The following is a 13,224-nucleotide window of genomic DNA, read 5'->3' as shown; positions in this document are numbered from 1 at the left end:
CTGTCATTGGAAAACCCTCATAACAACAAAGAGAGATATCGCCGAGTTTCGCAGAGATCGCAATCTGAAAACCGCAAACTCGAAGATGAATTAAACTGTATTCTTCGTTTAGCCCTCTGGGGCTACATTGAGTCATTCATTCATCCGTGTATCTGATAGTTCTCTTCGCAATAATCATTACTCTTAGATTTTTTCTCACAATGTGAAAACTCTCATTGTCATCGAAATTAATCATTCATTAAATTTATTTATGCATATTATTATAAATGAATACTAGAAATATATTTACGTTTAGAAGCAACTTTTAATGTCACTGTATCGAAATAATTTTTATTATTTATTTTGATAACAAATTAATTTGAATAAAATTTTTAATTAAAATTGTATATAGACTACGAGTAAAAGCTGGATGTGTCGAGTGCTAAATTGATATTTAATATTTAAAACATAGATAAGAATATAATTATATAATTAAAAATAAAAAAAAGTTCGCAACGCCAAATCAGTTAACAGTAAAATTTAAATTATACATTAGAAAGAGTTATAAAATTCCGAATCACTTTTCTCTTCGTTTTTGATATCTTCCATTTCATTATTATTCAATATTGCTTAATTATGGTAATATTGTCCAAAACATTTTTTTTTAACTATACTTATTACACCGAGGATGACCTAATAAAGGTTGAAACGTTTGTCTATTGTATATTCTAATCTATGTTTTAAATATATTGAATATTAATTTAGCACTCAACATATCCAGCTTTTACTCATAGCCTATATACAATTTTAATTTTTAATTATTGAGTAATAATATTTAATAAAATTTTAATTTATGCAAAAAAAAATGAGTACACGAATTATTTATCTCCCATTGTATTTATACAGCGCAGAATTTACAGCAATATTGCTGCAATAACGCTGCAACAGTTTCTGTGTTGTAGGGGCTGTATTAATAATTTTTTTTAATTCAATTCAAGAATATCCGTCTTCAATTTCTACGTGTAAATTATCTTACAAAGATAATTTCTTCTCATTAAGAATAAAGATATAAGATCAGTTTTCCTCCTATTCGTCCTATTCGTAAATCCGGATCAATTTGCATTTCCATTCAATATCCGTCGGAGCACCCAAATAATCCTATATCAAATTCCTCATCAAATCGATACAAGGAGCACCTGACTACGAAATAAGATTAATTCAGAGAATTCAATTTAGGAATATCCCCGCAGCTCGTTCTTTGATGGTGGAGGAATATCTCTAGGGGGAGACCTCGAAGACCATCCTAGAAGGGCGCTTCGCGAACAACGTCGTACGTTTCGAGAGAGTCAGCGGCCGTCTTTGCCGCGCTGGTATAAATGCGAAGGCGCGGACGAAAATCGTCTCAGTGTCGAGCGCGAAAAAAGCCGCGACGGTGCAGCCATTCAATACGCGGCCAATCTCCCAACCAGAATCACATGCACTCGTGCGACCGGCACGAGGAGGGACCCACGAAGAAGAGACTCCTGAGACAGATATTCCCGACGTTCAGAGACGACAAGACGTCGTCGTCGAGAAAATCCACGATCCAGAAACTTTTGTTGAACGCTCAGACGATCGGAATCTTCCGTCGCGGTACTTGGACTCCCGACGTTTTATTTCTTTCTTCCTTCGTCACTTCCTCTCACGTTATGAGAGATCTGGCTTGCAATTGTCGTCGGGCTCTTTTTGCAAATTTCCATTCCGTTTGCGTCCTTCCTAATTTATGATCCGTATCCGCATAAACGCTCGCGCTTTTCGCGAACAAGTAAATCCCGAAGGACGGACCTCTTGGGATGACTTGAGGAAAAATAGAGACGGAGCGGTTCTGTTTGTCATTGATGCCGATATGGAAGCAGAACGGCCCGAGGATTGTGCAAGATTTTAGAGAGGAATATCCTTGTCATTGATCCAGACGAGAGAGTAACTGATACAATTGCAAGGTACTTATATCTCATGATTTATCTTCTGATTATTGCTTTTCATCAAATTAGCCACTCTAATTGAATTAAATTGAATTAATCGAGCGTTTTGTCAGACAACACAAGCAAAATTTTCTATCTAATTAAACTTGCACACGCGTTAAATAATTACAATCCACTAATTAAACTTAATTGAAAAGAAAACAAAAAATTCACCTGCGTCACTTCGAGTACCACACTGACGTCAAACGTAAAATTTCTCACGATATCTTTTCATGACATTTTTTTCTACTTGTTTTCGCTGCTCGCGTAGTGAATTCTCTTTTCTGCTTTAATAATTACGAGGTGTTTGTGTCGATCGGGTTACATCTGTCATCAGCAGTCGCTGCATTTCGTTAACACTTGCGATCGCTGCGAAAACAATACAAGCTAATCCTAATCGCAATAACATAGAGATAAAGATGCATGTCATGTTCACACGAATGAAATTCTTCGGGCAATTTTTCATGTCATGACTTTTCGAGTCATTGTTTCGCTTTTTCGAAGCAGAAATAGTTTTATTTTATCCTCTAAATTTATTACTATTATTGTTGTTATATTATATTATTATTATTGTTTTGCTTATAGTTTAAAAAAAAAATCTCTTTTTTTCAAATTGTCAGAAAAATCCACAGAAAAATTGGTTTTTTTCCGATCGTTTAAAACTATAATTTACTTCGTTTCTCAATTATAATTGTAGGCTTGGGGGTTCAAGATAGCATTATGATAGCATTATGATAGCAAAATGTTTTTTATTTTGAAGTGTATTTTTCTTTGTTTTATTTTATACTGTACATTTATCCATATTTTTTTTTTATTTTGCACTTCAATAAGATTATTATTATTATTATTATTATAAATTACAAATTGCATCCGCACGCATTCATCGCAATCGCGAATGTTAATTCGATATCATTTTGCAAATTTTCTTGACAGACAAGATGTTGCCTAGTATTTTTTATTCTCCGATCATTTTTGTGTAGATATTTTATTGGTCGGCAACGTGATAGGCAGAGTGCATTCTGTTACGACGCGCGGACTGAAAATCATGATGCAGTATAATCTTACAATTAATTCGTAATTTTCCGAGTACTTCATCCTTTTCATTATGTGATTATATTTGAATATAAATTTATTAACAGCTTATAAAATTTCAATTAATAAACAAGAAACAAGAAATAAAGACCTCAAGACTGTCAAGTTGGATCTTTAGTGCTTAAATAATTCGGTGTGAATTTATACATAACCCTGTAAATATACTATACATACCCTGTAAACTGAATTTAATTTTTGTAAGTCGAATTTAATTTTTAGTCTTGAAACGCAATTCTAACAGAACTAGAATAGCACAATCACAAATTAAACAATTTAATAATATTGATAACATCAATATTGATTACAGGAATCTTAGATCTTAATAATCTGATGCTAATCATCTTAAAACATATAAATAATTTTATTGTGAAAAAAAATATTACTTTTGAATTAGTAAAAATAAAAATAAAATTTTGGAAAGTACTAGTCATATTTCTGATAAATTTATTTAAAATACACACACACACACACACACACACACACACACATATATATAATGTATTAGTCTAAGATCTAGCTTTGATCACAACCGGTGCTTCGTATTTAGTATCTGAAAAATAAAATACTCCGCGTGTGTATTTCTTGATGAAAATTATGTCAATGCAAGCGCGTAATAACTTGTTGAGCGATAACAAACAGGAAGGGCGAACACCAAGATCCTTAATCCACTCGTGATCTTAATAAGATCTTATGACGGCCGAGACGTGTCTTTCATAGCGTATAAAACGTATGAGAATCTGCACAGCTGACATTTGCAAACAGATTTATAACGGTGTTAATCGGCGTCGATCTTATCGTAGGCATCGAAGCGGCATGGTATGATGAATGGACGCGCGATGGAAACGATAAATCTTGAACTCTAATCCACGCGTGCCGCATTAATGGGTTAAATTGAGTTAAACGTGAGAAACCGATTGAGGATCTAGCGGCGATAACAGACCGGTCTCGTGAGTCACGACTTGTCACGAGACCCCGAGGTGACGTTGCTGTCAGTTCCTCAAGCATTTCGAGTGACGGACCGTCGCGAATGACCGCTTAATTTCACGATCATTATTCAATTTGTGCGCCGCATGAAATCACGCGCGATATAATAAACAGCAACACACATTCTACAATAAGCCATTAGTAATAAATCAGAAGTCAGAAGCTAGAAATTGACCAATCATAGTCGAATATGAGAAGAATAATTGACTATGATTGATCAATTTCTTCAATTTCAGCTTTTGATTTTCTGATTTATATCACTAATAGCTTAATGTAAAATGTGTATAACGTGTCAGACTGCTCCTCGCCCCGATAAAGTGAACTGCAAACATTCACGAAACGCGGCATTCCAAAAATGGATACAGATAACCCGCGAAACAACTTAATTAAAAAGTAACGTATATTTAAGAATTTAATTAAAATTTCCTTCGATCTTGAGATCTATTCCAATTAATTTCTACCGACGCAGAGACTTTACAAAATGGAATTACAAATTAAATTTAAAAAGTATCTTATCTCGTATCGATTATCTGCAAGTGTTAATGAAACGTCAATGCGGTATGAATGAATAATGCAAGAGCTAGTCGTGCAGATCGTAATGAACGGTGTCTGTTAGAAAATCAATTAATTCGAGAAATGCATGGCATCCGTTGAAATATTTCTTCAATTCTTTTTTCCTTTATCAACAACGGCAGTTCCCTTTGTAGTAATTACGCTTGTGTGTACAATGATTGATGGTCGAGGTGAGTTAACGCTTTTCATCGCGAATCAAAGTTACGCGAGATCGTAGCGATCGAGATCTCCGAGTCCGAGTGTTCGAGGAATTTTCTGCACGAGTGCGATCGCGTGTTATCATTGTTATATCATTATTCACAACGAGGAACAGATCAGAAGCGGCTCGTCAAACGGCACATCGAACTTTTTTCTTTGAAATCGGAAAAGATTCGCGCAACGAGATCCGATTTTTAAGTAACATAAAGAGCTCTAATCGCACATCGTTTAGACTTTATCCTTAAATAAGTAATGACATCATTTATTTTTATTTAATAATAATAATAATAATAATCATCAATTTAATTTATATGTCCAAAAATTAACAACTGAATTTATATATACGTAAATAAATTTATATAAATCTAATATTTACTGCTGTTAATCCATCTGGGTCCTATTTTTCTACAGTCATCCAACTGCCCTTCGAGGTGTACGATGGTCACTCGAATGAAGCTTTGGTGGAAGATCCTTCATTCCGGCGACAAGAATGGTGTAAGTCACTTAATCCAGCGTTACGATTAGCGGCGCCGCAATTAAGCACGTGCGATACCGCATTCTTTGGAGTGCACGACGTATTACGTAATTTCGATATTTCACGACGTGAAGCGAATTAAGTGTCGTATTTGCACGTGAAAATATTCCTTGTTGCGATATTTATTTAATCGAGCAGATACAATTTTTGGCCGAGACTCCTTTTCACGGAGAATGTTACGCTAAAGGCACGAAATAATTGCTCATGAAACCAGACAGAACGAAGAAATGTTCGAAAATCTTTTATTGTGCAATAATTAACATCGAGGGAATAAAGTAAGAAATTATGATAATAGTAAGTAAGCAAAAATAAAAAGATACAGGTAGATCAGCTTGATACATTGCAATTGGTGCGAATAACAATTACGTACAGAAGAAGACTCGTTAAGCGAGGCCGTCCGAAGGGAAGATGATCGTTTATAAATAAATAAATAAATGGATAAACCGACAGCGTGGAGGCGGCTCGATTGGCCTTCTGGATTCTCGTCCTTCGACGCCGGGGAATTTTTTGAAGCTATCATAATGTCACTCTTTCATCGTAACAATCCTTTCGATTTTCCGTCTGACGTTGATCAACAATAGACGTTAGACCGACAATAGACTCAATATAGTCTTTAATAGCCGCTAAAAAAAAAAATTTGAATATTTCTTTATTTTTTATTTTACTTATTTGCTACTCTTCTATTTCACTCTTTTTTCAAGCTATTATGATTGCATTAAAATATGCTCTATTTGTATATCCGACGAGAATCTATCTTTTAGAGTGGCGCATTATTTACCTAAGTCTCGTGCCTCTATTGTTACACTCGAGAGCGAATTTCCATGTAAAATCGGACACCGATGTGGGTTTCATAGCCCCGAGCGCATGCAATCCTTGATGCGACCTTCGACCACTTTCTCGCGATCCGAATAATAATAACTAACTGCGGAGACACATTGTTACGAATAATTTACTCAACGTTTATGATAGCGATCTTGTGCTTCCGAACAATGCATAATGTACCGACCTTTTTTTAACTATAAGTGAAGTGATAACGCTCGTGTTGAGTCATCGCGTTGTTATTCGGTACTATCGTTATTTCAGTTGAACATGCAGAAAATACTGGATCGTCTATCATACGTGTCGAGATAAAAAAAGGAATTCATTGACTTCCTCGAATGGCTTTTTAAATACCGGATTTCTCTAAATTAAAAGAGGAAAGATAAAGGAAATCGCCTGTTACAAAATAGGCTTCTAATGAGATATAATTTCTACTTCCGAATTTCTGCTAAAATAAGCGTGAGTGATTGGTTTCATCAACTTATTGTCACTAAGGTGAAATTTATTTAGTAAAAATTTTATTATTAGATTATGCGTATAGTCGTTGCGAAAAAAAGATTTGTAAAATTGAATCTTGTCAAGTTTTATTGAGGTGAGTCTTTAAATCTTGTTTATAGTATTATATAATAAATAAATATTTGATAATAAATTCCATATACAGTGATAGAATAAAGTTGTATTAATAGGAAAATACTAGATATAATGATTTATTTAATTATAAAGATTAAGTTTGATGATCGTGAAATCGGGGCTCGTAATATATATGAGGTACTCAAGACACTTAATTTCTGAAAATTAAGACGTATAAATTTTGTTTATTTTCTGTTTCATTTTATAGCATATAAGTTTGATATGCTAATTGCAATTGATTCCTAGAATTATTTGATTCTTAGAATTATTTTTTTGAAATAACAAAGTCATCGATAAATTCATATAATTACTATTTATAATAAAAGTTGAAGTTTGCTATGCTCCTACTTTTGTGTATAGTAAAAGCTTTTATGTATAATAGAAAGCTTTTCAAGGGAAACCTCTTCCCTTGGTTTCCTATTATAAGATACCATCTTATATAAGGAAATCCTCGTATCTCATATTAGAAACCCTTTTTCTTTAATTATCAAAATCGACAACTTGGCTGCAGTTTCATAATTGATCAATTGAGAATTAATAAAAATATCTATGCGCACGTGCGATAAATAATTTCATGAAATAAAACCTGGCATTTGCAGATCTTCGCGGGTTTGGCCGCGCACTCCGGCCAAATCTCCGTGGGACTCTCCCAGGGATACAGCGCGATCCTGATACCGAAACTCCTCGAGACAAACTTCGTGGACCAGTCACAGGCTTCGTGGATCGCTTCCCTCGGTGTAATCTCAAATCCTCTCGGTGCCTTCGTCGCCGGAATCTGCGCTGAATGTTTCGGCCGCAAGTCCGCGATCGCCCTGGCCACGGTACCGCATACCGTTGGCTGGCTGCTGATTGCGTTATCAAGAAATGTATCAATGCTGTACGTCGGCAGGTTCATCAGCGGTATCGGCACTGGCATGGCCAACGGGTATTATCTCTACGTCAGCGAGGCAAGTACATTTGCGACGCAAATGATAGATTTTTATCACGATTATGTAGCTGTCGCGACATTTTCATTCAATATTTGAACAAATTAATGTGTGTTGTAAATCAATATTTGATGTGTATCAATATTTGAACAAATGTATACGTGTATACGATTATTTTTAATTAGTATGATTAATGAATGATTATATATAATATTATATAATACTTCTTTTTTTATTTATTTCGTGTGCGGATTAAATTCTGAAGACGAAAATATCTGATTTTCTTCTAGGCGGCAGCGCCAAATCAAAGAGCGTGGCTCGCGAGCTGTGGACCAGTTCTAGTCTCCCTAGGTGTCTTGATTGTGTACACCTTAGGTACCATCACGACGTGGCAAAAAGCGGCCGTTGTCAGCATCGGACCCGCGATTCTGTCACTTGCGTTGATATGGTATAATCGATTTGCAATTGTCAAATAGAAATAATTGAATGTTTGGTGCACGAATTACTGTGCAGAAATTGCTACTCGTACTTGCCCTTATTTCATTATTGTGAAATAAAAAGTCGCGAAAGTCCGTTTATTCCATTCACGCGTATCATAAAATTTCAAATGTCCCCATAAAAATTCAATGACAATTTTCCAAACATTAAACGAATTTCCGTTTATTGTAGGATAATACCGGAAACTCCCGCCTGGTTGGCTTCAAGGGGTCGAACGAATGAGGCCAAGGAGGCTCTTCTGTGGCTGCGAGGATCCGGATTGGACGTCGACAGAGAGTATCAAGAACTGTGCGAGACGAACGCGAAGCGGAAGGAAAAAAAGGAGAGCCTACTGCGGGCGTTACACAAGCCCAACGTGTGGAAACCGTTCGTGATACTCTTCATCTTTTTCGCGCTCCAACAACTGTCCGGCATCTACGTGATCCTGTTTTATGCTGTGAACGTGCTCAAGGATATCGGCATAGATATGAATGAATACGCGGCTAGCGTCGGCATGGGTGTCATCAGGCTGTTCGCGTCAATCCTCGGCGCTGGACTGGCCAACAGCTTCGGCAGGAAGATCCTGGCCTTCTTCAGCGGTTTTGGAATGGCTATCGCCGCCGTGGGAGTCGCCCTTTGTTTCAGGTTTACATTTCAAACTCCTTCGAGTTTTACAAGTTCTCGTATAACGAGAAACGATGAATAAAAAGAATTTAAAAAGAATAAAAAGGATTACGAGCAAAGCAAGATCTTTAATTAATGCTTAAATATAAATAACAAATTAATAATTGCAATCTATTACAACTGTTTGGTTCCCCTAATTGGGTCATCTTCAATGTAAATACAGACAATTGTGTGTAATATTATAATATACTTTTAATTTAAATATCTTCGAAGTCCTTCGTTTTTTCTTATTCGTTCCTGATCGAAGCGATTCTTAGAAATAATACAATTTCCTTTGTCAGGTTCGAACTTCCATCGTGGATGCCACTACTTTGCATCGGGATCCACGTGGGCACGTCCATGATCGGCTTCCTCACGTTACCGTGGGTCATGACCTCGGAATTGTACCCGTTGAGATTTAGAGGCAGTCTTGGAGGTTTCACAACCAGCATCGTGCAGATATTAACGTTCGCAACAATCAAGACATATCCGGATTTGAAGACTATTGTCGGTCTGGAGTTCACTATGTGGATATTCGGTGTGGCCGGCGTGCTGGGCGCGATCTTCGCTCTAACGATACTGCCGGAAACGCGGGGACGCAGCCTTGACGATATCGAGATGAAGTTTTCCAGCAGGTCGAATGACGACAGTTCGATATATGCCGGCAAGATCTTCTCCAACGTCTGGTCCCAACCGAAGGACATCACCCTTCAGCGATTCACGTCGATCTCGGAAGAAAAGCAATCAAATATCGCGGCGAACACGTATGTCTACGACAACTTCTGCCTGGAACTCTCTCCGGAGAAACTGAAGAAAGATATCGAAGTTTCCGAGAAGAAATTGTCTCGCGAATCAACGAATCGTAATCGGCATCGCGCTTGATCACGTGCGCGTTTGATACGAGAAATTCCGAAGAATTTTTATTAAAAACTAATTCCTACATGCAATTTTATATATTGTGTCTAGAGCGTTATTTAAATTATGTCTAGGATAATTATTTATTTATTTTATACAATTGATAAGCTGAAAGTTGATCAGTCATTAGTATAAATGACATTTTATCTGTTGTTGCCAATGTTCCTTCAGTATTACGAACATTCCTGGAAACTTTCGAAGATTAAAATTACTTATCTGGTATATTTTTATAATAATTTTGTATATAATTGTACACAATTGTATATAATTATATATGTATATAGATATATGTATGTATATACTTTACATTTTATATAAATGATTGTAATTTTTCAAACATTTTCACTCTATTTGTATAATTTTGTCAGCACTGTTTTTTTTTAATAATGCAAATTTTTTTGTACAGATTAAAAATGTATATACTTTTGCCAAATAATAAATATTAATTAAATAAATTTTAATATATAGTTTAATATTAACCACGTATATATACGAGGGCTGATAAATCCGTGGATTCAATAAATCCGTGCAAAAATAAAGATTTAATTATTTTAAAAAAATCTTTTTAATTTTTCAACATAATCTCCTTTTAAGCTTATACATTTAATCCAGCGATGGTCAAATATTTTTATCCCTTCCATATAGTATGATTTATCCAAGTCTTCAAAACAAGTATTGTTTCGGCAATGATTTCATCAGTTGAAAATTTCTTTCCCACAAGCCATTTCTTCATATTAGAAAACAAATAATAGTCCGATTTTTATAATTGTTTTAAAGCGCTCTCATCATTTTGTTTTATCCAAATTGTCTTTATTTACAAATGACACATAATAAAAATTAACGTATTATTTCTCACTTTTGATAATCACAATTCAATATAGCCGTGGTAACTCAGGAGTCTTAAGTAAAATTACAGAATTTTTAACGAAATTTTATTGATATGAATTAAAGATTCGATATTCTGAAAATAAAGCGAGTATACATAGTACTGAGAATGGCTCTGTGCAAGTAATAATTTTCTTTCCACGCTTCAAATTTCTAGATTGATTGAAGACTTTGAAGAATTGTGAGTAAAAAGTGTGTGAGAAGTAAATCCATTTCAGGGACAAAGTCTTTCAATACAATACTGAGCAACAATGTGTGAAAATAAAACGTAATGACGTATATTGATTACAAATGTTCGTGATACAGATACATATATTGGTAGAACCCCTTAAAATGTAATGGCATTACGAGGGCGCTACAAGCTAGTGATTTTCTTAAACTTTCTTTTTACTAAAATTCGACTTATTTTTCAACATCTCCTTTTAATAAGTCAATGACTTATTAAACTGCCCACGTATATTCTGTGAAATTGTATGAAAGAAAGGGGTATAGAAAAAATAATTTTCTCGATTATTATATGTACATATTATAGTGATGTGGAGTTTCATGCGTCTGATAATAACGCACGACGTGTTCAATTTTTCTTCTCGTATTTCTGTTTTTATAAAACAGTCACAAGTACAAAATCATGTACAAATCGGAGATCGTGATTTCTCAGTATCAACAATTTCATTAACCACGTAATTATCACGCGCAAGCAATAATTCAAATTTATATATACAGTAAAACTACGACGTCTTCTTATCGATGAATTACATGATTTTCTATATAATATCGATCACATTTAGCATTTAAGATCGTCAGTATGTATATACTGTCGCTTAAAAGTCATATTTACAATCTATTAAATGCAAAAATTGTAGGGAATTTTAAGTACAAAAATAATGAGACAATTACCGCGATGAATATTCTCCTTGAGATACTGATTGATGTTACGCAGGATACTTATATTTTCTTAAAAATTATGGCGTTTGACGATTACAAATTAAGTGATTTTGTTATATGTATTTATTTAATATGGATTTTTTAAATATGGATTATACATTTCATACTAAAAAATGAAATAAAAATCTTAAATAAATCTTGCAATACAAAGCTGATTGATGAACTAAAGAGAGCTCAAAACTGAGAGAAAAAGAGAGGTCAAAACATATAAGCGCTTTATTATAATAAAGAGTTTTGTGTTATATCTGTATATTATTTACGCAACGATTCCTGTCAATCATTTCCAAATTTCTTTTTAATATCCAAATGCCATGATTTTCAAGAAAATGTAGTCACGATAGTGTGTATGTAATGTAGTACGCAGATTACTGCAACAATCAAAATGTTATAAAATGGGGAGCATAAAAAGCATGTGAAATATTTAAAAATAAAATGTTCCGACATAATCCGATTCAATTCCTCGATCGGCCGTTACATATTTTACATTTACAACTATACTTTCTCAATCGACATACAATTACAGTCAGGCAGTTTATGCTCTTTACTACAAATCTTTAAGAAAATAGCTAAATATTCGATTCTCTTCCTCATCGCACCGCTCTGTTGTACAGAGTAGTCGGGAGGGGGTTAATTCGGTTCCCTTCGATATATTTACAACGTTAAGATATTGATAATTAAACATTCATACTTTCGGCATTTTTCCTTTACACATCAATCTTACGCTTTTTCGTATGATAAACCAAATCGCCAAATTTCCGCGAACGTTCGACCTGAATTTCGATTCCCCGAGTTAAAAACGTGGGAAAAAAGTATATAAAATAATCCGAAGGAAAATCTTTTCATGTAAACATAGATGAAATATATACAAATTGCCCGTCATTTTCATAAAATAATAGTTGGAAGAAGTCGTAACAAAGTAAGTGTACAGGAATGTGTACTTAGATGTTAAATAATTGTAGGTTTATTTTAAATTTATAAGATTTAAAATTTTTATAATAAGAGGTTATTAATTTTATAAATAATATTAAACTTGTGAAATTGAATTTAATGATAATTAAAGATATATTAAAAATAGAATAAGTTTTATTATTAAAATAAAATAATTAACATAAATTATATAGAGAGTAATGTAAGTGAATTTAGTTAAATGTGAAAAAGTAATTTTAGTTAAGTGTACCTTTTGTATCAGGGTTTATTAAAATAGAGTAGCGTTAACGCAGAGAGTATGCATTAAAATTTTAAGTTAAGACTACTATTGAAAATGGAAGACGTCCGGCTAACTAATGCAAAACGATCTAGTTCAGTAAATGCAATCAATTGAGCATTGTCTACATTATATTTTTTATCAATATTTGCACTGATATCTAGTTCCCTATCATAATAAACGAATTGCGCCTTTCTTTATTGCTACATTTACTCAACTACAAAACTGATGATACGCCACTGTTTCATTGTTAGATCTATAATTGCAATTGAGACTTATTTAACGCAACTATTATTATTTGTATTCGCAATTTTTATTGTTATTATTCATTGTGGTCCATATTTGAGACTCGCGATTGTGAGAGAATTTTATTATTACTCGTTACATTAACCAACGCGA

General features: G+C 34.1%; 1 protein-coding gene across 1 annotated transcript; it reads left to right on the top strand.

Annotated features, from left to right (window-relative positions):
- The first annotated feature begins 1,640 nt into the window (after positions 1-1,640).
- LOC108753542 (facilitated trehalose transporter Tret1-2 homolog) lies at positions 1,641-9,787 on the top strand. The gene is made up of 6 exons (XM_018495206.1): positions 1,641-1,958; positions 5,238-5,321; positions 7,410-7,757; positions 8,027-8,184; positions 8,406-8,858; positions 9,179-9,787. The coding sequence occupies exons 2-6, from the start codon at positions 5,265-5,267 to the stop codon at positions 9,756-9,758; spliced, it is 1,596 nt and encodes a 531-aa protein (XP_018350708.1). The 5' UTR covers positions 1,641-1,958; positions 5,238-5,264; the 3' UTR covers positions 9,759-9,787.
- The last annotated feature ends 3,437 nt before the right edge of the window (positions 9,788-13,224 follow it).

This window comes from Trachymyrmex septentrionalis, unplaced genomic scaffold (assembly GCF_001594115.1).
Source record: "Trachymyrmex septentrionalis isolate Tsep2-gDNA-1 unplaced genomic scaffold, Tsep1.0 scaffold7, whole genome shotgun sequence".
Classification (NCBI taxonomy): domain Eukaryota; kingdom Metazoa; phylum Arthropoda; class Insecta; order Hymenoptera; family Formicidae; genus Trachymyrmex; species Trachymyrmex septentrionalis.
Note: the sequence above shows the minus strand (reverse complement) of the source record. Positions and strands in the feature narration are given on the sequence as shown.